Here is a 25,366-nt window from a genome sequence, read left to right as displayed (position 1 = left end):
TAACAAGGGATTTTCCGTTGCTTCTGTCTGTCTGTCTGTCTGTCTGTCTGTCTGTCTGTCTGTCTGTCTGTCTGTCTGTCTGTCTGTCTGTCTGTCTGTCTGTCTGTCTGTCTGTAGGTATGCGCATCATGAGAAAATGGTTGAAGTAAATTTAATGAAAATCAGTATGTTAAGTCGGGGAACGAGGCACTACTACCTAGGCTATGAATAATTTTATTCACGTTGCGTGGAATAGTAGTTTAGGGAATACCTAAAATTTAATTCTCAAATATCTATGTTATTAGTGGTGAATACTACATAATTAATGTTATATCGAATTACATTTCAGATCATTTATGTCTTATACATTTTTACCGTACCGGCTATGATATTCATGATTTTCGACTGTTGTTGCCAAGTCCATTTCAACGCCAAACCACGAGAGCCTGGGTGAACAGAATTTAATGAAAATCGGTATGTAAAGTCTGGGAATAAGGTATACTGCAGTCTAGACCAGAGATGGCGAAACTATGGCACGCGTGCCACTAGCTGACACGCGAACACGACCACTGCGGCAGGTCAGACAACATACTAACACATTTTAATGTTTTTAACATGTAATATATAAATCTAGCAGCATAGCTTATTTTAACATTACGCTTTAATAAAGAAGTAGGCCTATGTCCCAATTTACCCTATGGCCATATATTTTTAAAATATTAGGTTATAGCAAAATATAGCTTATTCTTAAAATTTACCTGTTCTTCTAGAAATGTAGTTTTCAGTGGTTTTTCAAAATAAAATCATGAAACATTCAATCGAAAGGATTTATAGGTATGTAATGCAATCTAATACCTAAATGAAGTCAAATGAGGGGTTTCTTGATGATTTTAAAGGAAATTAACCGGTGGCACACTGGACAGTAAAAAGTTAATTGACAAGACCTTAACTGACACGCTAGTCGGTAAAGGTTTGCCATCCCTGGTCTACGCTATAAATAATTTTATTCAAGCTGGATGATATGGTAGTTTAAAGGAAGACCTGTGTTATTGGTCTTATCGAAAAGTACTACATATCAAATATTATAGAGAATTCAATTTCCAATCATTTGTCTTATGCAGGTATTTTTTGCTATTTGTTTTACTTCGTACCGACACACATAGGTCTTATGGCGACGATGGGATAAGAAAGGCGTAGGAATGGGAACGAAGCGGCCGTGGCCTTAATTAAGGTACAACCCCAGCATTTGCCTGGTGTGAAAATGGGAAAACACGGAAAACCCTCTTCAGCGCTGCCGACAGTGGAGTTCGAACCCACTATCTCCCGGATGCAAGCTCACAGCTGCGCGCTCCTAACCGCACGGTTTATACAGTTTTACCGCACCGACTGTGATGATAGAATTGATGCATTTAGACTTTTGTTACTTAGTCCATATCAACACCCAGCATTTCACACATGCAAATATTATTTAATCGTGTTAACCGGCGCTGGTTTCTGTTATGATTGTCTTAAGGTGTAAGACCACGTGGTCATCGGTCTATATCGACAAAGAAAATTGTCAAGATGATTATAAAATATGATTAAAAATCGTAAAGGAACGATCGCTGGAAGAATAGGCCTAAGACAAGAGGGAGTCGTGAAAGAAAGGACGACTCCCTTTACATTAGATGCCCTAATATCACAGGGTCGGAAGAAAACTAAATGTGAAGGTCTACAATATCGAAAGCTCATATAACTGATCAACAATAACTTTACATCCACCATTGTTCTGATGTGATTTGTCTCCTGCTGCCACTCATCTCCAATAGATGAGATAGATACTGGTGCGTTCCGAATAAAACAGTCTGCCTGAATATTGGCCGAAAACAGCTGGGGATTTAGATAACTTTGCACATACTGTATGAGTGCCCCGTACCGAGCGAGTTGGCCGTGCGGTTAGGGGCGCGCAGCTGTGAGCTTACATTCGGGAGATAGTGGGTTCGAACCCCACTGTCGGTAGCCCTGAAGATGATTTTCGGTGGTTTCCCAGGCAAATGCTGGCTGGGGCTGTACCTTAATTAAGGCAATGGCCGCCTCCTTCCCGCTCCTAGCCCTTTCCTAACCATCCTCGCCATAAGACCTATGTGTGTTGGTGCGGCGTAAAGCCGATTGTAAGAATGATTGTCCCGCCAACGACGGGTTCTACAGCTAGTCTGATATAACATTTTAAGCACTTTGAAGTTATTTACTAGATACATTTCTAATTCTGAAATAATTGTGGTAAGTCCCACTTCATTTCCACTATGGAGCCCCAGCGGCTGTTAACTTGGGAGCGTGGGTTGGCGACCACGGTTCCCTTAACTGAGTCTGGCATTGTTTCCACTTACTTGTGCCAGGCTCCTCACTTTCATCTATCCTATTCGACTTTCCTTGGTCACCTCTTGTTCCTCTCCGACCCCGACAGTGTTAGGTTTACATGACCAGTCTTTCATTTTCACGCCCTTCGTGGCCCTTCTGGCCGATACCTTCATTTTTTGAAGAGTCGGACCCCTTCCATTTTTTCTCTGAATAGAGGACGGTTACCCAGTCGTACTTCCTCGTAAAACAATAATCCACGTATAAAACCTGACCGCTCGCACGCGGCTGAGCCAAGGCCGGCCGGTGGGTGGCTTCCCCCATATCCGCGGCCCACCTGGCCACAGCCGGCCTGTACTCTGCCTTCGCTTCTTAAATCTGCATAACTGTATAAGAAACTAAACTCATACGTCATAGCGAGAAACCACTCGTAATAACGCACAGGTGCTGCAGAACCACGTGTAGATTTGTAGTTTTGAGTTTTAATAATTTTGTTGCTGTATGCGCAGAAGACACTGAAACCCCAACTTGCTGTGTTAATTTTGGTAGTGATTTTCGTAACGGACGTTGAAGTTTTGTGCCAGCTTGGTCTAATTTCCCTTCTGGTAATACCGTCTTCGCGTGTGTTTCTGATTTAGCGCTGAATCAGTAGTCACAAACTTACTCACAAAATCGTGTACTGGAATTCTGGAAGGAGGTAATCGCCCGGGGAACTTGCTGATAAATTTCGCACGAACGTGATGCGCCGAGTCGTATTCATAAAAACATTTTCTTACAAAAATGCGTTCCCATCTTCGGAAACGAATGCGGGCTTCTGACTACAGCCTGGAAAGTGAAGGACAGGAAGCGAACGAAACAAACAAATGTAAACGACTATAGTTACATTTGTGCAGTTGAGAGTAGAGCAACTGGAACCTTCAGTGTCCCAGATAACATTGTCAGGATCATCAAAGATATCGCATTCAACTGGAAATGTAGCTTTCTTCCAGACGACCCCGTATGTGTAGGGGTGGTAGAATAGCATCCACGGTATCCCCTGCCTGTCGTAAGAGGTGACTAAAAGGGTCCCCTGGGGCTCTGAACGTGGATTGCGACCACGGGGCCCTTAGCTGAGTCCTGGCATTGCTTCCACTTACTTGTGCCAGGTTCTTCACTTTCATTTATCCTATCAGACCTCCCTTGGTGAACTCTTGTTTTTTCACGACCCCGACGGTATTAGGTTGCGGGGCCTAGAGAGTCTTTCATTTTCACGCCCTTCGTGGCCCTTGTCTTTGTTTGGCCGATATCTTCATGTTTCGAAGTGTCGGATCCCTTACATTTTTTCTCTTTGATTAGTGTTATATAGAGGATCGTTGCCTAGTTGTACTTCCTCTTAAAACAGTAATTACCATCACCAATTCTTCCGGACATGCTTAATCATGTTATTGAATACGGGGGCACTGAACTGATTATGGATAAGCCCATGAAGGTTGATGATAGCGTTACTGCTTTGGAGGTCATTATCAATGCTGTCGGCTAAATCTCGCTTGCGAAAGGGTCCGGTGAACTTCTTCCATTGACGAAAGAAGTAACTTATATACATCCAAAGGTTGGATAAGGGAATTTGCACCTTGGTGTAACGTTTATTACCTGTATGTGTTCATCCGAAATTACGAACATAATTATTTTGTTGATGAAGTCCGTATGGGCAGTTAAAACTTACGTTACTGCCGTCTAGTGGATCATTTATGCATATTTACAAAATATGAGATAAATATCCGCCACGAACTTCGCAAATGTTCCTTTTGTCAATAAATTCGTATTCATCAAGAAGAGATTGCAAATTCGTGTGGATTTAATGTTATTGCAGTTCCTGTGTAATTCTGTTTTACTCCACCAGATGGCAGAGAAATAGATCTCCATAGGCGACCTATGTATGTCCAACCCTTGTTCCGTTTCTCTACCGGGGTCGGGTGTGAAGTGAAATGAATCTTCGTAGCGAGTTTTTACGACCGGATGCCCTTCATTACGTCAACCTCGTCAGAAGAGTTAATGAGATGAAATGAATGACGTGATATAGTCTATGACAGTAGGTGCCGGCACATAGCCTACTCCTGTCGAATAACACCAAGGTGTCTGCTCAAGCCTTTACGTCTCCATCCAACGTACGAATCACCATCAACACCATCATATGCTCTGACTCCATATGAACACTGCGCAAAGGTTTGGAATTTAACCCATACTTTTGGCACGCAATCTAGTGATTAGAAATATACCACTTCTCCTACCCCGCCGGCCAACATTCTATGATGACTTTTTTTCGACCGAAGGGACTCGAACCGGCTGACCACGGGTCGCACCATATAGACTTCACGCCTTAATGATCAAGGCCACAGGGTGGAATCTACGTGGGTGACCTATACTGAGTTTTAATTAATGTTTGCGGGTAAACACCAAATGTGTCACCAAAATTCTTTATATATCCACATCGTACCAAAATCCGGCCACTCTGCCGGGTTTGGACCCGGAGGCCTACACTCTACCACGGAATTATGAAGCACTTCTATAGAGCTTAATAATTCAAAACTTGGGAGCAGATAACGTATACCTAAAAGGAAAAAAGAAAGAAGTAAGAAAAATAGAAAATTCCCAAAACTTCCCGAGAGTGCCGAACTGAAGGGTCGAGTGTGTGTCAAAATTGGGCTCATAATAAAGACAGCATAAGTACGCAATCATAAGCCTTGGAAGTCCAAATTAACTTTTACTATCAAACTCCGAGGGACTACTTTTTTTTTTTTTTTTTTGCTATTTTGTTTTACGTCGCACCGACACAGATATGTCTTATGACGACGATGGGAGAGGAAAGGCCTAGGAAGTGGAAGGAAGCGGCAGTGGCCTTAATTAAGGTACAGCCCCGGCATTTGCCTGGTATGAAGATGGGAAACCACGGAAAACCATCTTCAGGGCTGCCGACAGTGGGGCTCGAACCCACTATCTCCCGATTACTGGATACTGGCCGCACTTAAGCGACTGCAGCTATCGAGCTCGGTCGAGGGACTACTGGCGGATATTTTCGGGATATCAAGAAGGTAATCTATACTAATAAATGGAAGTCGAAGGTAGCGAGGTACGAATATAAAGGCAGATATAAATAGACTTGTATTAATGAGGCAATTCCAAAAAATCGAAAATTCCCACAATTCCAGTCCCTTAAAATACTGAGCTGCGGGCGAGGGGGAGTAGGGGAGTGTTTCAAAATTAGGGTTCAGAAGTAAATTAACTTACGGAAGCGTTAGCAAATTTTCACACAGGGGGAAGCTTTTTTGCCAAAAAATGTAAGGTTGATGTACGTAGAAAAAAAAACACCTATATCGATACTTAAAGCAATGCTCAATGAAATCTGCCGGTAATGAAAGAATACACGTACAGTATATACCTATGTACTGAATGTATATTGGCCCCTTGAAATGAAGAGCGCGATGGACTCTTCCATCTATTTATTAATATACAGGATGGCCCACTTAAACATTTCATCGCAGATATATCTGGAACAACGAGAGATATTGAAAAATGACTTTCACGGGCGTGAAGGCAGGGAAGAGGCTAATTAAAGTAAATACTATGAGCCAGTCAAAAACGTAGGAAAATAGTATTTTCAACATCAACTAACGTTTTCTTAAATGGACACTCTGTATTATTTCGTGCGCAATCGTTAACATGAAAAGTCACATAAGTAATGGCGTTTGTTTTATCGCAATAGGTCAATTACATTCCGAGATATTACAACGTGAAGTTGGCGCTTGAGATAAACGAAACGCGCAGCAGTTGCACATCCCGAGATTCCAGCGCGAATCTCACGGTCCTCTTACTCGCGATATGCTTGCCGTACTACGATGCGAGAGGCGCTGTACTTAATGTTATTTGCACTGTTATCAAGAGGAATGATAATAAGATAAATTCGTTACAGTAACTTTGCTGTACGAATAATTATGTACATTCTGAAGTAGTGCTAGACAGAGTACTGCACTGTACTGTGTAGGTAAATAAAACACCCAAGAGAGAAACCGTTATTTACACATCCTTTTGCTGTGGCAGGAAAGCCTACTCTTATTTTCATCCCTTTCGATAACAGCGCAAATAACATTAAGTACAGCGCTTGTCGCATCGTAGTACGGCAAGCATATCGCGAGTAAGAGGACCGTGAGGTTCGCGCTGGAATCTCGGGATGTGCAACTGCTGCGCGTTTCGTTTATCTCAAGCGTCAACTTCACGTTGCAATATCTCGGGATGTAATCGACCTATTGCGATGAAACAAACGCCGTTACTTATGTGATTTTTCATGTTAACGATTGCGCACGAAATAATACAGAGTGTCCATTTAAGAAAACGTTAGTTGATGTTGAAAATACTATTTTCCTACGTTTTTGACTGGCTCATAGTATTTACTTTAATATTAGCCCCTTCCCTGCCTTCATGCCCGTGAAAGTCATTTTTCAATATCTCTTGTTGTTCCAGATATATCTGCGGTGAAATGTTTAAGTGGGCCACCCTGTATTAATAATAATAAAAATAAGTAAATTCGCGACCGCGCCCCGAGGTGGTGCAAGTAGGCCTACAACCCCAATGGAGGTGAGTTGCATGTACCACTTTAACCACATACCTACCAGACCTACTGTCATTCTTAAATTTCTGGCAGTACCGGGAATTGAACCCGGACCACCGAGAACGGCTAATAATAATAATAATAATAATAATAATAATAATAATAATAATAATAATAATAATAATAATAATAATAATAATCATAATAATAATAATAATAATCGTATGGCCTCAGCTACCGTGTGGAGATATTTAAATTTGACGTCATCTGGCTGTCTGGTCGTCAATTTCGAGGTTGTTCCGTTCAACTCTAGGCCTTCTAGATGGCAGAGTAAAACGAATCTCTCTTGGGCGTCTCTGGGTGAGATTTAATTAATTTTATCGGGTAAACGCTAAATGTGTTGTCAGAGATCTTCTACATGCTGACATCTTATGAGATGGAGTGTCGAATGGACTTTCTTCCACCCTTCAAAAATCCGACAACCCCTGTCTTTGGATCCAGAGGTCGACACTCTACCACTGACCCACAGAGCCATTATTAACAGGTAATATGCATTTTTCGTTATCTTTTTCTTAAAACTCCTGATTTCTACCGACACGGGTAACGCTTGTAGATACTGGTGTATACAATATATTAAAAGAGTTCGGAAAACCCTCGATTTTACCTCATATTTTATGAAGAGATTTTTATAATAAAATGGAGATATACAGGAGCTCAAAAAGGCTAGATTTATCCCAAAAAAGGTAGGCTGGTTGGTAATTCGGTTTACTTTTTTTTCACCTTAAGCCTACAATGAGCACCATTATCGCCTCTTCTGTACTGCCGTTGTCTTCCGCGTCGCTCTTTGTGGCACGATTTCACTTGGCGGTGACTGTGTGTGCAGTCAGCTCATCGAAGCAAGACCATTATTATATAATATGTAAACTTTACCTCTCTGCATTATTTTTAATTGAGGGCAGTACAAACGGATGTTCATGAATTACATGCATTAAAAAAATATCCTTTACTAGAACTATACTTCTTCAGTGTTTAATGAATAGTTTCCCCATATCTTTAGAAGCATTCTTTTTTTACTTTGATCATGCGACTTATTAGCAAATTGCATAATTACATAGAGTTAGATATGTCCTTGAAAAAAATTCTAGGGTGTGCGCTGTGTGCACGTCATGTGTAGCAAGGGGTATTTAAAAGCAGATTTGTTGTCTTGGAGCATTGAGTTCTGTTCTGTTCACCACAGAGTATCTTTCAAGAAAAAAGCAAGAGACATGACAGCAACCATGAAGATAATTCTCTTTGGATTTTTTGCCCTGTTTGGAACTTCAGTGCTGGTAAGTATAAGTGAGTGAAAAATAGTTACCAAATACCAAAAGTGAACTGCGTTTGCGTGTTTTTGAGGCAATTAATTAAATTCTTAATTACTTTCTTCGTTCATTCAGTGTGAATATAAAGTTTTTAATTGTTGTAGATTTTAACACGCTGGGGTGTCGGAATGTTCTTCCACTGGAGCTCTTTAGGCCGGGCCCGTTGTGTAGGGGTAGCGTGCCTGCTTCTTACCCGGAGGCCCCGAGTTCGATTCCCGGCCAGGTCAGGGATTTTACCTGCACCTGAGGGCTTGTTCTAGGTCTACTCAGCCTACGTGATTAGAACTGAGGAGCTATCTGACGGTGAGATTGCGGTCCCGGTCTCGAAAGCCCAGAATAACGGCCGAGAGGATTCGTCGTGCTGACCACACGACACCTCGTAATCTGCAGACCTTCGGGCTGAGCAGCGGTCGCTTGGTAGGCCAAGGCCCTTCAAGGGCAGTAGTGCCATGGGGGCGGGGGAGTTCTTTAGGCTAGAAATCAGAGTAAGGGAGTTATCTCATTTGAACACCCTCAGTTGCCGCTGAGGTCGACTATTTTACAGTAATTGAAGCCGTGATTTTCGGTGGATTAATTTTTAAAAATGTGAATACGTCTTTCAAATCGGGATGTTGATTTGAAAATCTATGCGAGATGAGAATATGAAAGATTTTAAAACTTAAAATATAAGCATCTGATTGGGAATCTGACGCCTGGGCGTCAGCCCTAAAATGCAGATATGTGGTGATTGATTGATTGATTGATTGTTTGATTGATTGATTGATTGATTGTTTGATTGATTGATTGATTGATTGATTGATTGATTGATTGATTGATTGATTGATTGATTGATTGATTGATTGATTGATAAACAACGCACAGTATAGTCTAGTTTTGTATACTCATACGTAGGGTAAAACTTTACACGCCCGCCAATAAGAACGATTCTCGAAACTATTCATGGTTTCGACGAGGAATCGACGCACTCCGCAAGGATTCGGTTCTAGGAGTCCTGTCTATTTTGAGAGTGCGTTACGAACACGCGCTTCAATACTTTCACATCCAAGCCCATATTTTGCACTTGTCCCCAGAATTCAATCGACTTTAGCGATTTTCAGAAAAATCCTTCCTTTTGCAAGCTCAGTGAATTAAAACATGTGCTATTTTAGTTTTTTTTTGCTAGGGGCTTTACGTCGCACCGACACAGATAGGTCTTATGGCGACGATGGGATAGGAAAGGCCTAGGAGTTGGAAGGAAGCGGCAGTGGCCTTAATTAAGGTACAGCCCCAGCATTTGCCTGGTGTGAAAATGGGAAACCACGGAAAACCATCTTCAGGGCTGCCGATAGTGGGATTCAAACCTACTATCTTCCGGGTGCAAGCTCACAGCCGCGCGCCTCTACGCGCACGGCCAACTCGCCCGGTAAAAACATGTGATACCTATTTGTCTATTAGTGTAAAATACAGATTATGAAATTGGTACAAGCTATATATCATTAACTAATTTATGTTACCTACTAACTGATCCACCAGCTACAATATTGTTTCTTGGTTTGGTAAACTTTATCCCTTATCGACGTATCATTACAAAGGCTAGGTCTAAATTTTGAAAAGTTGTATTCAAAACGCTAGGATTTAGGCCTACTCAAATTGTTTACGATGCATAACCTTCAAACACACCATCATTACTCTCCCAATCAACCTAGTGTGATATCAGAGTTGTTTGTATCGCCTTCTGCATTAACTATTCCATTGTATTTCGCTTTCTGTTATCATTTCTTGCACCTACAATCATAGCTGCATCGTATTCTCAATTCATGAAAAGTGTAACGAAAATCGCTACCAAGTGTGACCAGCAACAGAACTGGTTACTGTAGGCGTATACTTCCAAAACATGTCGCTATAACCAAGCCCTTTTCAACTCTGATTAGAAGGGGAAAAGTAAGAGGTCCGACCTTTCAAAGAATGGAGATATCTGCAAAAGAAAGAGAAGCGCCACGAAACTTAAACGGTCCCTAGGTCTCGCGAATCTCATGCCGTTGGGGTCGGTAGAGTACAACATTTGACTAAGAAAGGTCTCATAGGGAAATAATGGAGTCTGTCACAAGTAAGGGGAAGAAATGTTAGATTCGGTTACGGATCCCTATGGTCACCAAGTCACACGATCCGAGATGAGAACCCCGCTAGCCGCCTCTTACGATAGGAGGAGGGTGGTGGTGGTGGTGTAGCTCTTTTCAGGTACACCCCCAATGGAGGTGAGCTGCATGTACCATTTCAACCACATACCAGCCCTCCTGCCATACTTAAATTTCTGGCAGTACCGCAAATCGAACTCTTGCGCCTCAGGACGGCAGCTAACAACACTAACCGTTACGCTACGGAAGCGGACAGGGAGGAGGAATCACGAATGTAGTCTTCTCCTCCTACTCACAGGAGGAGTAGGTAGTAAATTGCCGTTTCAACAAAACAGAAAGACGAGAAGATCAGTTTCTCATTATATCAATCATTGGAGAAAAAGGAAGAGGTTCGGACTCTGGACGAAGCAGAATATAGGATAAAGAAACAGAATAGACGTGATAAGCAGAAAATCACTCCACGGGGCTAATGACGTCAAGATCGGGAGAGAGCAAGGGCTGATCGGGGGGGGGGGGGTTTCTGCCCGAAGGCAGGTCCGAACCTCCGCAGAGGTGTGCCTGAGCCGGAGTTTTACGTACGGTAGGGTGGCCAGTTCCTTTCCGCACCTTCATTCCCTTACCCCCCACCAACAGCGCTCGGTAACCCATCCAAATCCTGACCACGCCCAATGTTGCTTAACTGCGGAGATCTCACGGGATCCGGTGTTTCAACACGGCTACGGCCGTTGGCAGGGCTGATCGAAGGAGGTGAAACTGAACCAAACTCGTGAGTCATAAAGTCCATTTAGGACCTTGGTTTCCAAGACCACTGCTGCCCAGCTAGATGGCCTGCAAATGTTGGACTATAGTCAGCCGGCCGATCTCCTTGTGTGAATGGTCAGCATAGAGGCCTTCGGTTCAGTGGGTCCTGGGTTCGATTCTCACCGGGTCAAAGATTTTAGCCCCGTCTGGTTAATTCCTTTGTGTTTGTCCCAGTACATATATGGCTGCGATGAGTGGCTCAGACGGTTTGGCCCCAACCTGGCAGGTTCGACCGTGGCTCAGTTCGGTGGTATTTGATGGTGCTCAAATACAACAGCTTCGTGTCGGTAGATTTACTGGCACATAAAATAACTCCCGCGGGACTAAATTCCGGCACCTCGGCGTCTCCAAAAACCGTAAAAAGCAGTTGGTGGGACGTAAAGCCAATAACATTATTAATACACACCTGCTCATATGAGCAATAGTGAATAAAACCATCACATCATAGGTTTGGTATCAGGAAGTACATTCGGTCGTAAAAACAGGGCCAAGTCCGCATATTTCACACAGTTCGCATCCGTGACTTTACAGTGGTGTGGCAAATCAGTAGTAGTAAAAGAAGAAGAAGAAGAAGCCAGCTTTCCGACATCCTTGACTTTCTTGACTGGAAAGGGAGATCAAATGGGGATGATAAACGAGGAGGGTCTGAAAATAAAGAAGTGAAAGCGTTGTCAGACTCTTTAACAAGGAAAATCCATCGTTCTCATCTTCATTTTGGACGAAATAATTGATTGGTTGAAGTTACTGTGATAAAAGACGGGAAAGAACAAAAATGTTGAAGTGATGATGGTGGTGATTAATGTAATGATCATTATTATTGGTTTTATGTCCCACTAACTACTTTTACGGTTTTCGGAGACGCCGAGGTACCGGAATTTTGTCTCGTAGGAGTTCTTTAACGTGCCAGTAAATCTGCCGACAGGAGGTTGACGTATATGAGCCCCTTCGAATACCACCAGACTGAGCCGGGATCGAACCCACCAACTTTTGCTCAGAAGACCAACGCTTTACCGCCTGAGCTATTCAGCCCGGCGTAATTTATGTATGAAAGAGCTAAACAACGGGATAATCAGATCCTCTTAACATTTAGGTTTATCATAAGAGTAAGTAGCCCCTTCGGGGGAAAAAAAAGAGAGGAGACGGGCTATGAAAGTCGTGAATTTAGGAGACTTTCTTTGTTTTGCAAACCCAATACCATTGGTGTCGGAGGTTGGATAGAAAATATGAAAGACACGATCCTAGCACAAGTAGGTGGAAGCAATATCGGACTATGATAGGGTCCCGTGGGCGCCACTTCTCACTCATTAACTGATTGTGAGAGTTACGAGTGAATATCCCCTCTCCCATTAAATCACAAAACCCCGCCACATCTCCTGGCCAGAGAGAAGGCGTCACCTTCTGAGTGGCCCGCCCCTCCCCTGCGGGGAGGGAATGAAAACTTCCCCTAGGTCCTAGGTCCCTGAGTGGGGAGGGGTGGGGGTATTTCAAAACGTTTTTCAACCCTAATTCTGCCGTAGTTAAAAGGAACAAAAGTTGTCGAAGGTAAGTCGGATGAGAAAAATGAAAGAGAATAACTAGTCGTAGGTAAAAGGGATAAATGTCGTTGGCCGACTCAATTATTTCAATCCTGGTTCCAAGTCTCATTGTTCCTACTTATTTATGCGACTCTCTTTTATCCGACTTTCTTCGGCCAACTATTCTTCCATTACGGCCCTGATGGTATTAAGTTCGTGAAGCTGAAGTAGTTTGTTTTAATCATCAGCGCTGTTGCTTTCTTTAGCCGATAATAATAATAATAATCGTATGGCCTCAGCTACCGTGTGCAGACATTTCAATTTGACGCCATCTGGCTGTCTGCTCGTCAATTTCGACGTTCCGTTTTACTCTAGGCCCCCACTAGATGGCAGACCAAGTAAACCGAAACTCTCTTGGGCGTCTATGGCTGAGATTTAATGAATTTTGTCGGGTAAACACCAAATGTGTCACCAGAGATCTTTTACATGCCGACATCGTACGACATGGAGTGTCGAATGGACTTTTTTCCGCCCTTCAAAAATCCGACTACTTCTGCCGGGTTTGAACCCGCTATCTTGGGATCCGGAGGCCGACACTCTACCGCTGATCCACAGAGGCAGCTTAGCCGATAATGTCATTCTTCAAAGGGACGTACCTCTCACTCTCTCTCCTCCAGTTGTGTTATGGTAATCTAAGTTGTATTGCTCCTCCGTTGTGATAACCACGAGGTCTATCTGTTTCAGATAAGCTAAAATTTGTTGCAGGTGGGTAGTGTTACCTTGTGCTGAAATAATACCAGTACGTGCTAGGAAGTATATTAGCTCAGTTCTGCTGTCACATTGATAACTCTCAAGGATGAAACACGTCACAAAAGCCTGTTGTTAGCAGTTGTCGGGTTATAATTACTCCAGAAAACCCGATACTTGACTCTCGTATTACCGGTACGTGATATTTCGACGAGTGCACATAAATCGACTGTATATTATCAGCACCTACGTTGCAAGTCGAGCTCTTATCACTGATGACCTCCAACACGTATGATAGTCGTGTCTTTATGTATTCCAAATTGTTTCGTTCTTAATGTCCAGGCCTGCACAACTGGCTGGTAGCGGGCAACGTGATCTTCACACTGCCAGAGTAAGCTCAGGGCCATTTTCTTCTCGTTGTACTTTGCATCTACAGCACCGTCATTGCCTTTCTCAAAGAAACTGAAGCCTCTCGCTCTCCGCCGACCTAATGCAAAATCTTCTCAGTTTCTACCAAAACATTTCTAGAAAAAGGTTTATACGTTTACACAGACTGGCTACTAGAATCTTCAGTATGCGAACAGCCCTTTGTCAAAGCCAGATCCGTTCTTCCATGCCAGTCGTTAACCTAAAAAAACTGTCTGTAACTAGCCGATGCACAGAACTTGGCTCCAAATATTGAAAAACTAATTCAACAAAAAAGATGTCTCGAATAATAGTAACATACCCGGTATGCGCATAAGTTTTTGTCGGATGTTGAGGCAAAGAAAAAAACGCATAATTTTCAAGAGAAATTCATGTTTTGTTTATTAAAAATATTGGCCATCGGCTTCTACACACTTCGCACATCTTTCAGATAAGTTATGAATACCATGCCAGAAAAACTGCTTGTCTTTTGCGGCAAACCATTCGTCGAGCCATTTTCCAGCATCCTCGAAATTGCTGAAGTGCTGCTCTGCGAACGCGTGCCCCATTGATGCGAAGAGGTGATAGTCAGATGGCGCCAGGTCGGGGTAGTACGGCGGGTACGGAAGGATGCCCCATCCAAGCGATTTCAAGGTGTCTTTCACTGGTGTTGTTGTGTGAGACGGCGCATTGTCGTGTAACAAAATCACTTTGCCATGTCTTCTGGCCCATTCCGATCGTCTTTCGATCAATGCGAGATTTAAATTAATCATTTGTTGGCGATAGCGTTGTGCATTAACGGTTTCGCCGGGCTTCAAGAGTTCATAATACACAATACCGCTCTGGTCCCACCAGACACAAAGTATGGCCTTCTTGCCGAAGCGATTTGGCCCTGGTGTTGAAGGACCGGCTTCTCCAGGTGACAGCTACGATTTTCTCCGCTTCGTGTTTTCAAAATAAATCCATTCGTCACCCGTCACAATTCTGTACAGAAATGATTTTCTTTAGTGGCGTTGAAGCAGCATTTCACAAGTGACTATGCGATTTTCCATTTGCCGTTCATTGAAATCGTGTGGGACCCATTTACGAAGTTTACTGATCTTCCCCATTGCTCGTAAACGGCTGCTGATTGTTTCTTGAGACACATTTAATGCTTGTGACAATTTCTGTTGAGTTTGAGTTGGGTCATCATCCAGTAACGCCTGCAATTGCTCGTCTTCGCATTTTTGTGGTCTACCAGAGCGCGCACTGTCCTTCACATTGAAATCACCACGTTTAAATTGTCGAAACCATGTCTCACATGTTCTAATCGATGGAGCGTGTTCAGCATATGTTTCTACCAGCAAACGATGACTGTACACAGCCTTTTGCTAGCGTTTGGCGGATTCAGCTTGTGTGTGTTGGTAGGTAATAATAATTTCGTGTGGCTATTTCTAGCCGAGTGCAACCCTTGTAAGGCAGACCCTCCGATGAGAGTGGGCGGCATCTGCCATGTGTAGGTAACTGCGTGTTATTGTGGTGGAGGATAGTGTTATGTGTGGTGTGTGCGTTGCAGGGACCATTGGAATTAACCAATGAAGGTTAAAATCCCCGACTCGGTCGGGAATCGAACCCTGCACCCTCTGAACCGAAGGCCAGTACGCTGACCATTCAGCCAACGAGTTGGACTGTTGGTAGGTTAATGTCAGACTAACAAACTGACGTATGCGTCAAATTCATACGCTGCGTACTGTTCGCTGGCGCTGTTTCTTAGTGGAACTGGAAAAATACTTATTTATACACCTGGTATACGTCAGTATCTAAATTGCATGTCGTTTTGCGTTTTATTTTTTATTTTTATTTTTTGGAATGTAACAAATCCACCAAACTTGTCTAAATAAATGTTAATCGCTTTTCGTAATGTGTAATCTGTTGTTGAAATGTCATTTGTTATTTACATGAGTTTTTCATTGAGTTCGGTGTGAATAAATGTTCATTTATGACCTTACAATCTTTAATATATCCCGTGTACCCCCAACATTAGTGCCATAGCGTTCGGAGGACGTGGTCGGGCGGTGCACGAGGCTGCCAACCTGTCTCGTTAGCAACTAAGATAAGCATTAATTCGCTGGTGTTGAGAAGATGAATTACACCTTTCTTCTTGCCGTGCTGAAGTATGCTCTCGAAGGAGTGTGGCCCCTCAGGGGCCACTGTTTTCATGACAGAGATTGGCTTAGAGTGATAGCAATGCATTCTGTGTAGGCTAGTGGTGGTAAGATGCATATATAAATATTGCTGTTCTGTATTCCACATTGTTTCCTTTACATGTTCTATTTACTTATGCTTTTATTCTGCGAGGGTTGGTAAGGGAATCTCTCATCATTGCCGGGAATGACGTCACATCCCATTTTACGTTGGCCTATAGTAATGCAAGTAGCTAGGCTACTTCAGGAATGGAGAATGCCGTGTGCTGCTCTTTATTAGGGTATAGAATTAAATAAGGTACATACTTCTGGGGGCGGGCGGTAGGTTGCTGGACATCGCAATGAACACATATCTCCTCTCAAAAGAATTCGAAGTAAGATTTACATAATTTCTACTTCCTTAAAATATTGCAAACCTTGGGAACCACGGTGAATATTTTTCCCACCTTACAATCCAGCATTCTAATGTATAAATATAACCCCTAGTTTTTTAATTTAAAAAGATTATGTCGCAGGCGACACTGCGGGGCAGTATGTCCCGCATTTTGCACCTAGCTGTTGCCCCAGGGCAGCCCAGTTGCGCACTCCTGCCTAGTTGATGGCCATGGTATGGCATAGTTGTCCCTATCACTCTCCCTTTGTGGGCTGGGGCGATTTTATACATCTACGGCATCCCTTGTCTGTCGTAAGAGGCGACTGAAGACTCTCAACTTGTGAGCGTTGGTTGGCGACCACGGGTCCCTAGTTGAATCTAGCATTGCTTCAATTTACTTGTATCAGTCTGTTCACTTTATATTTCCTATCTGACTTCAATTGGCGAACTCTTATTTTCTTCCAACTCCGACAATATTAGGCTTTGTGAGGCGAGGCGTCTTCCATTTCCACTACTTTCGTTGTCCTTCCTTTTCTTTTGTTCATAATCTCTTTCTTCGAACTCTACTTGTTTCTCTTCTCATTAAAATTGAGAGTTAATGATCATCTAGTTGTACTTCATATGAAAATAACAATCACCATCGCATCATTGGAAGAAAGTTTTGAAAGAAATAGACTGATACCTTCCATCACATCACATCACATCACATCACATCACATCACATCACCTCTTGAACATTTTTAAGCAATCGCAATACGAGAAACAGATTCAATCTGGGTTTTGTAGAGAGAGGTCCGTACTAAAGAAAGAATTGCAACACAGGTATCTCTCTCGAAAGTTATCGTCCTAAGTTCCAATTAAAAAAAAAACGCGTTGAGAATGGGAACAGCAGACACCGTATAAAATTAATATATAGTTGGGCCCACGAAAGTTGAAGTCCGACATTTGAGTGGCGAAAGCAGTAACTACGAAGTACGCTGCGTTGTCATAGTTAGGTCGATCTGAGGCATATCAACCTTTCATCCAGGCTGAGTGTTTAATAAAACATGTAGGCCAAATGTAATTCAATAAAATTTGACCCATTCCTAAGCTTCTGCTAAGACAGGACAAATCATTGCCGATAAATATCATCATCATCATCATCATCTGTTTACCCTCCAGGTTCGGCTTTTCCCTCGGACTGAGCGAGGAATCCCACCTCTACCGCCTCAAGAGCAGTGTCCTGGAGCTTCAGACTCTTGGTCGGGGGATACAACTGGGGAGTATGACCAGTACCTCGCCCAGGCGGCCTCACCTGCTACAGTGAACAGGGGCCTAGTAGGGGGATGGGAAGATTGGAAGGGATAGGCAAGGATGAGGGAAGGAAGCGGCCGTGGCTTTAAGATAGGTACCATCCCGGCATTTGCCTGGAGGTGAAGTGGGAAACCACGGAAAACCACTTCGAGGATGGCCGAGGTGGGAATCGAACCCGCCTCTACTCAGTTGACCTCCCGAGGCTGAGTGAACCCCGTTCCAGCCCTCGTACCACTTTTCAAAAATTTCGTGGCAGAGCCGGGAATCGAACCCGGACCTCCGGGGGTGGCAGCTAATCACGCTAACCACTACACCACAGAGGCGGCGCCGATAAATATGAGATTTGATAATCACCAACAAAGTCATCAGTTTCTGACAATAAACTCTACAAGTGCACATGTTAAATACAGGAAAGAACCGTACAACTACCCACTGATAAACTTACCAAAAAAAAAAAAAAAAAAAAGAGAGAACAACAAAAATAATATTCAAGAAACCAACACGTAAATACATAAAGCAGCAACAACAATTAAACAGTACCACTCCAAATAATATAACAAAAGCGACTGACAGCAAGCCAACACACGTGGCGATAGCTTCCATAAATGTGGCATCACTGTTATCGTTGCCATAGCAACAGACGACTTTCGAGAAGCGTTAGTTAATTTTTTCTCGCCAGTGGCGCTAAACATCAGACTCCAATTCTCGTGGGCCTTAGTATAGTTCACGAGTTAAAATACATAGATCATAGGTACTGTAAAACAATAGAATGTTATAACTGTTTGTCTGGGGAAGTCACGACGTTTTTGTTGAGTCACAAATATTACTTAGTGATGCACGGCTCCATGGCTATATGGTTAGCGTACTGGCCTTTAGTCACAGGGGTTTCGGGTTCGATTCCCGGCAGGGTCTGGAATTTTAACCATAATTGGTTAATCTCGCTGGCACGGGAGCTGGGTGTATGTGTCGTCTTCATCATCATTTCATCCCCATCACGACGCGCAGGTCGCCTACGGTCGTCAAATCAAAAGACCAGCATCTTACGAGCCGAACTTGTCCTCGGACACTCCATTTTATTACTTAGCCTGGTTCAGGCTGTTTGGCTTTGTAAATTCAGTGCATTATTGAAAAATCCATATGCTACCTTCCGACACCTTCTTCACGAAGAAAAGATTTGAGTTTGTGTTATCAGGGTGTCACGAATAGAAAGGTCTAATATTTTGAGGAGGAACTATAATTTCCGATAGGTCATTCCCTGTGATGGTGTATACAGAGAAGAAAATTACTGCTTATTATTTGATGCTTAGGTGCTGTGCAACTGAAACATACAATGCTAAATTCACAGGCATCACGACTCACGATTTCTTTGCAGTTGCGAGCTCGCTTTCATATGAATATAACGACGGCAAATGCGTAGGCGTGGAGCATTGTTGAAATAATTCTCTGTAACTTACGTGTTCGAAGATATGAACTAATGTTTGAAGACATTGTTTTGTATACCGTGTTCTTTTCTGCAACGATAGTACGAGAGTGTATGTTTAACTGTGTGTCTTTTATTTATTTTTGGCTTTTTCTACAGATTGTGTGTTTTCTCTCACAGGCCCAGGATGATGACCTGAAGGAAATGATGGATATGCTTCATCAAACATGTGTCGAGAAGATAAGTATTAATGAAGGTAAGTTAACTTTGCCTATATAATTTAGTTCACTAGTCTTCAACACTTTCGTTTGTTACGTCAGACCACTTTCGCTTGCTCATTTCCTATCTCTAAGTAGCCAGAAAGCCCTTCAGAGGCTCTCAACTTGAGACACCTGCTGAGTCTGACATTACTAACTTATACTTAGTTGTACTCTGCTCCTCACAGCCATCTCTCCTACCTGATCTCCCCTGGTCAACACTTGGTTTCCTCCGATCGCGAAGGTATTAGTTTACCAACCAAACCTCATGGTGCAACAGCCCTGGTGGGCTTTGGCCTACCAAGTGACGGCTGCTCATCCTGAAAGTCTGCAGATTACGAGGTGATGCGTGGTCAGCGCCGACGCATCCTCTCGGATGTTATCCCTGACTTTTTAGACGGGGACCGCTATCTCACCGTCGAAGAGCTCCTTAATTGTTCTCATGTAGGATGATGATGATGATGATGATGATGATGATGATATTTGTTGTTTACAGGGGCCTAACATCTAAGGTCTTCGGTCCGCACGTAGGATGAGTGGACCTCTAACCCACTCTTATATCCAGGTAAAAATCCATGCACTGGCCGGGAATCGAACCCGGGGTTCCGGGTAAGAGGAAAGCTCGCGGGGCTGACTTATTAAGTTAGCAAGACCTAAAAACCTTTCATTATTTGCCATGTATGTCATTGCCCTTCCCTCTCTTTTTGACATAAATATGACTTAGAGATGGGGGTCATACGAAAACGTGTGTAGCGACCTTTTTTTTTAAATTAACATTTTGGCATTTGGTCTGTAAGACCATGCTCCAAACTCTGTACATTTATTAAAACAGAAAGGTCAAAGAGATAGAAAGCCACGGTACAGGAACTTGGATTGGATGAGGACAGTTTAAATACAGACTACAGAACAAACGTATCATAATGTTAAATTGGCTTCACTTAAACATTTGGCTATTGCTTGATATAGAGGTGGGAATGGAACTTTGAGTTTTATAAGCGTTTGATATAAATTGGTTACTTGTAGTTTGTATCTAGTGCATCCTAAAATTGTATGGTTGAGGTCTGCCTCTTGATTGGGATCAGAGGGACAATCTGGGGAGTCTATAACTTTGATTCTGAACAGTTGACTAGGATAAGATGCATGTCCAAGTCTCATTTTGATTACTGATGTGAAATGTTGGCGAGTTAGAGATAGAAGATTGAACCATGATTTCTGAGGGATGTGGCTAGACAGGTAGAGGAATGAAATTTAAGAAGTTGAGAATGGAAGGGTAGAAATAGTAATGAAGAATAGAGAGCAGTCTGGCCCTACACCGAGGCCAATCCAGCATGGGTAACCCTTAGCTGGCACAGACCTCGGGATCAACAAGCATACAAGCCCCCACACGGACGTCAAGGTCATGGTGTCCCTAAAGCGGGGGGGGGGGGGGTGTAACGACATAATATTTTGTAAGAAAATATGTGTCGTGATGTTACGTAGCAACAGCACCTTGAAAGCTGCTCAGGCCATGGATCTGTATAACGAGAACTGTGCAGGCCGTGGATTTGTTTCTCATGGCCATCCATCAATACTTCACATCACAGCCTGTTAGGTAACAATCGCATCACACATATTTTTCATCATCTGAGTTTCTCAAAGAGAAATTTCTTTCAATACTTTTTCGATACCTTCAGTTTTTGAAGGATCCGGAAAAGTAGAATTGAATGTTATTGAATATGCGATTTTCTGTCGAACAAAGCAATTGGAAGGGACTTGCATTATTGAGTGCTTACGTCTCACGGTCTACTTTTAGAAATTCTAGCTGGCTGTTTGGTCTGGCACCTAAAGCCAATAAATTAATATATATACTTTTAGAAAAAGAAAAAGAAGTACTCCATCGAAATTATATGCATTTAACAGCCATCAGTTATATTATCTGCGCCACAGTCTGCAAGCTACATCCATTTTCTTCAATTACCAAAATACTTCTTAAGTTCTCTCAGATATGTCATATTCAATTTTGGGAATTAATACCTCCCTATGTCTTCAAGTAACTTCTTACAAACCTGCCTAAATACTGAAGACTGAAAGCATGCTGAAAGCGTAACGAAAATTGCATTTTGTCATTTCAGATCTCATTAACCGAGCTAACAAAGGTGACTTCGTGGATGATCCAAACCTGAAGGTAAGATCATAAAGAATACCGATTACTAATCAATAACTTTTCATCTGAAGCATGCAATATTATAATAATATAGTTACTAACAATTTTAAAGTAAGAAATGTTCTGTTTCAGTGCTACATGAAATGCATATTCGTGGAAACCTCCAGTGTAAGTAAAAATTATTAATTCAGATAACAAACAGATACAGTACTCGTATGAAAATCAGTTACTTTAATTTTAAATTATTTTTAAAAAATTGAATGGTATTTTACAGATGACTGAAGATGGTGCCTTTGATGCCGACGCTACAATTGCAATGATGCCAGACAAAATCAAAGGAGAAGCATCCAAGGCTATCAATTCTTGCAAAGGCGAGAGTGAGTATCGTGATTCATTGCACTGGTGTCCAGTTTCAAGGAGAACAATAATTGATTAACTTGTATCTTGCAACATTGTAATAATTGCATTCCTAAAGCACGCCATATAACAGCTAACTAATCCTTTTTTTGTTTCAAGAGAGAAAGCTACGATAATGTAAAGAGATTTGTAAGATAGTAGTTTTATACCATGTATCATATTTCTCGTCGCCATAAGACCTATCTGTGTCGGTGTGGCGTAAAGCAAATTGTAAAAAAATAAGAGAGAGAGATAATAGTGTAGCGATTTGTAAAAGTGGGTATAAACAAGAAAATAGACATAAATTAATGACGCACTTCTAGGTATCATAGAGACTAGAAAAATAAAAATATCCCAAAAATTATTCAAAGGGCCCGAGTTGGGGTGTTTCGAAATTGAAGCTCAGAAGGAAAATAGCATAAGAACGTAGGCGTCAGCATGTATAGGAATAAAATAATGTATATGCTTATCTTACTAAATGTATATCGACATTTAATTTGAAGAACGCGAAGGGCCTTGTTCACCATTTTATCACTATTACGTAATGTGGTTCATTCGATTAATAAAATGCATTTATCGTTGAAAATATATTTCTGAAAACTCATCACGATTTATACGCACAGCAAAGTGCACGGTACTACCAGTTTTACAGCGGTTGAGCAGATTAGGAGTTTTCCCTGTATGCAGCGAGGGCTGCATGGGACGCGCAGACAGTACTCACGGTCGGACGGCAACATGAATCCGCACTTTCGAACTGCAACTTCAATACTGGAGTCATTTGCTGGTAATATAATTATTTAGAAAGAGTACTTCAGAAGACATGTACTCACCTGAGTCATACAAAGAGATTTTAGATTTGTTTTCCTTCATTTTTAAGATATTTCAGGCATTGACAAATGAAATTAACCATTTTCTTCCTTTCTGCAATTAATCGGGGTTGACACTTAAAGTGGCATAAAACCATGGGAAAAGAGCGTAAATCTGGAATAATGTCATCTATTGAAGTAGATTGATAGCTTCCTTTTAATCATGATTACCTTTAGCATTTACTGGTCATCGTGCCTAGTCCGGATAATAATTATATTTTCCTTCGTTGTAGGTGGAGCTGATGCTTGTGAAATCGCATTCAACATCCACAAGTGTTTGTACAAGGCAAATCCTCAGGTAAGTGCACTATAGTTTGGAGAACACGTAGTTGAAAGCCAGTTTTATAAAGCTATAATCATTGTAATTTTCAATCATGTGCTGAAAACAAATTATTAAGTACAGATAAGAGCAGTGTCTCCGAAAATCGTAAAAGTAGTTAGTGGGACGTAAAGCCAATAAGGTTATTATAAGAAGTGATGGCCATTAACTCATTAATCTTTAATTGGTTTAATTAAATTGCAATGATGTGTTATGCATTGCTTTCCTGCTATGTAATTCACTTTCAATACTCCTAACATTTTACAATTTTCATTCGTGTACCTCGTGATTAAAACTTTTTAGCAATTTTTTCCAAGTCATATATTTGTTTTCGTGCTTCTTTATATATACTACGTCTTTAAAATTATTTTTATGCCCATATCTTATCTTACTGTGTATAATTAGACTGATGATTAATTCATTTCTTATTGCTGCAATTTCAGCTATACTTCCTCATCTAAACTACTAACATACATCAACAGCAATGGTTCCTCATGAGCTGATGAAGAGAGACTAGCAAGCTTTATTTCCTGTACATGCACTCACTTTCTCAAACCCAATAAAATGACCAAAAACACACCTTGAAAACTGCTGTTTGTAAGCCATTTTGTTGCTTTCCCAACAGATGATTTCCATTTATCTCCTGTGATTCCCACCTGATGTTATGTCACTGTTTTTTAATCTTCCTTTTACACCTTTGAACAACAGTCAGTCACCAATAATATAAGTTTCTGTTCAATTTTCCCAGTTCCTAGACTGTGAACTGGTTAATTGAAGGAATAAGTCACTCTTGCCAGATTTATCAAGTCAGAATAAGGGACAAGCGTTTTCAGGAATAAAGAAAATCAAATTTATTTGTATAAATGTATGCAAAGAGCAGAATGACATAAATCAGCACATCATTCTCTACACGGGTTAGAATCCTGATAGTAGCAGGTAGCATTAGCAGTAAGGATTTCTGAAGTGAAAAATTACATCCCTGTAATATGAATTCCACGGAAAAGTGAAGGCCCCTCATCGTCTAAGTTGAGATCACTGGCTTTGAATTTCACAAACTACCCTACCATCGAACGGTCCGTTTACCAACAGGATACTTTCAATGGATTTTGGTGGTGTTTTTGGTGGTGATTATTATTATTATCATCACTATTATTATTGTCTGAACGGGAGAATAACTAAACACACTGAGCGAGTGGCTCCGCGATTTGGGTCTTATAGCAGTCAGCTTGCATTCGGGAGATAGTGGGTTCGAACCCCGCTGTCGGCAGCCCTGAAGATGGTTTTCCATAGTTTCCTATTTTCATGCCAGGCAAATGCTGGGACTATGCCTTAAGGCAACGATCACTTCTTTCCCATTCCTAGCCCTTTATTATATCATCGTCAATATAACAGCTGTCTGTGTCGGTACAACGTAAAACAGATTGTAAACAACTAGACAACCATTTCCTCTTCACTCTACATGTCTGATACTGCAAAGAATGAAGATATGGGCAAAAGAAAGAGAAGAGCCACGAAAGGAGTGAGAATGAAAGACTCCTTAGGCCTCACAAACCTAAGGCGTAAGAGAACAAGAGCTCTTCAAAGGAGGTTGGATAGGAAAGTTGAAAATAGAGACATAAGTAACTGAAAGCAATACACGTCTCAACTGGGGGGTCCATGGTAACAACCCTCGCTCCAAAGTTGAGAACCCGTGAGAATCCTATTTTTGGTCACCTCTGACGGCAGATAGGGGATACCTTGGATAAATTGTACCGCCCTCACCCACAGGGTGATACTCAGATTTTAACCATCTCCAGGTCTTTAGTAATAACGCAAGTGCAGTTTCTCATAATGTATAAGTGATGAGCGGAGCCTCCGTGGCTCAGACGGCAGCGCGTCGGCCTCTCACCGCTGGGTACCGTGGTTCAAATCCCGGTCATACTATGTGAGATTTGTGCTGGAAAAAGCGGAGGCGCGACAGGTTTTTCTCCGGGTACTCCGGGTTTCCCTGTCATCTTTCATTCCAGCAACACACTCCATTATCATTTCATAGCATTTATCAGTCATTAATAAATCATTTTGGGAGTGGCGATCCCATCGTACTAATAGCCTATATATGATTCATGCTATACATCCCTGACCCGGTCAATGACTGGCAAACAGGTTGTAGGTTTTCATTCATACCTCTTCATATCGTCGTTCCCGGGACAAAACCTCGTATGTGATAATATTTTTGGAGATATACTGACCCGCGGCACATACATTATGAAGAGCGAGATTGCCTTGACAATTCTCACATA

General features: G+C 42.0%; 1 protein-coding gene across 3 annotated transcripts; it reads left to right on the top strand.

The window, feature by feature from the left end:
* Positions 1 to 6,866: 6,866 nt before the first annotated feature.
* Positions 6,867 to 23,666, top strand: LOC136875484 (general odorant-binding protein 83a). 3 transcript variants are annotated; one of them, XM_068228060.1, is made up of 7 exons: positions 6,867 to 6,921; positions 19,287 to 19,362; positions 21,475 to 21,527; positions 21,639 to 21,674; positions 21,781 to 21,883; positions 23,002 to 23,066; positions 23,531 to 23,666. In XM_068228060.1, the coding sequence occupies exons 1-7, from the start codon at positions 6,916 to 6,918 to the stop codon at positions 23,546 to 23,548; spliced, it is 357 nt and encodes a 118-aa protein (XP_068084161.1). In that variant the 5' UTR covers positions 6,867 to 6,915; the 3' UTR covers positions 23,549 to 23,666. The 3 variants fall into 3 exon arrangements, with proteins under 3 accessions (XP_068084161.1, XP_067005130.2, XP_067005131.1); XM_067149029.2 differs by lacking the exon at positions 6,867 to 6,921 and adding an exon at positions 8,129 to 8,223; XM_067149030.2 differs by lacking the exon at positions 6,867 to 6,921 and adding an exon at positions 13,725 to 13,823.
* Positions 23,667 to 25,366: the final 1,700 nt, after the last annotated feature.

Source organism: Anabrus simplex, chromosome 6, assembly GCF_040414725.1.
Source record: "Anabrus simplex isolate iqAnaSimp1 chromosome 6, ASM4041472v1, whole genome shotgun sequence".
NCBI classification, from domain to species: domain Eukaryota; kingdom Metazoa; phylum Arthropoda; class Insecta; order Orthoptera; family Tettigoniidae; genus Anabrus; species Anabrus simplex.
Note: the sequence above shows the minus strand (reverse complement) of the source record. Positions and strands in the feature narration are given on the sequence as shown.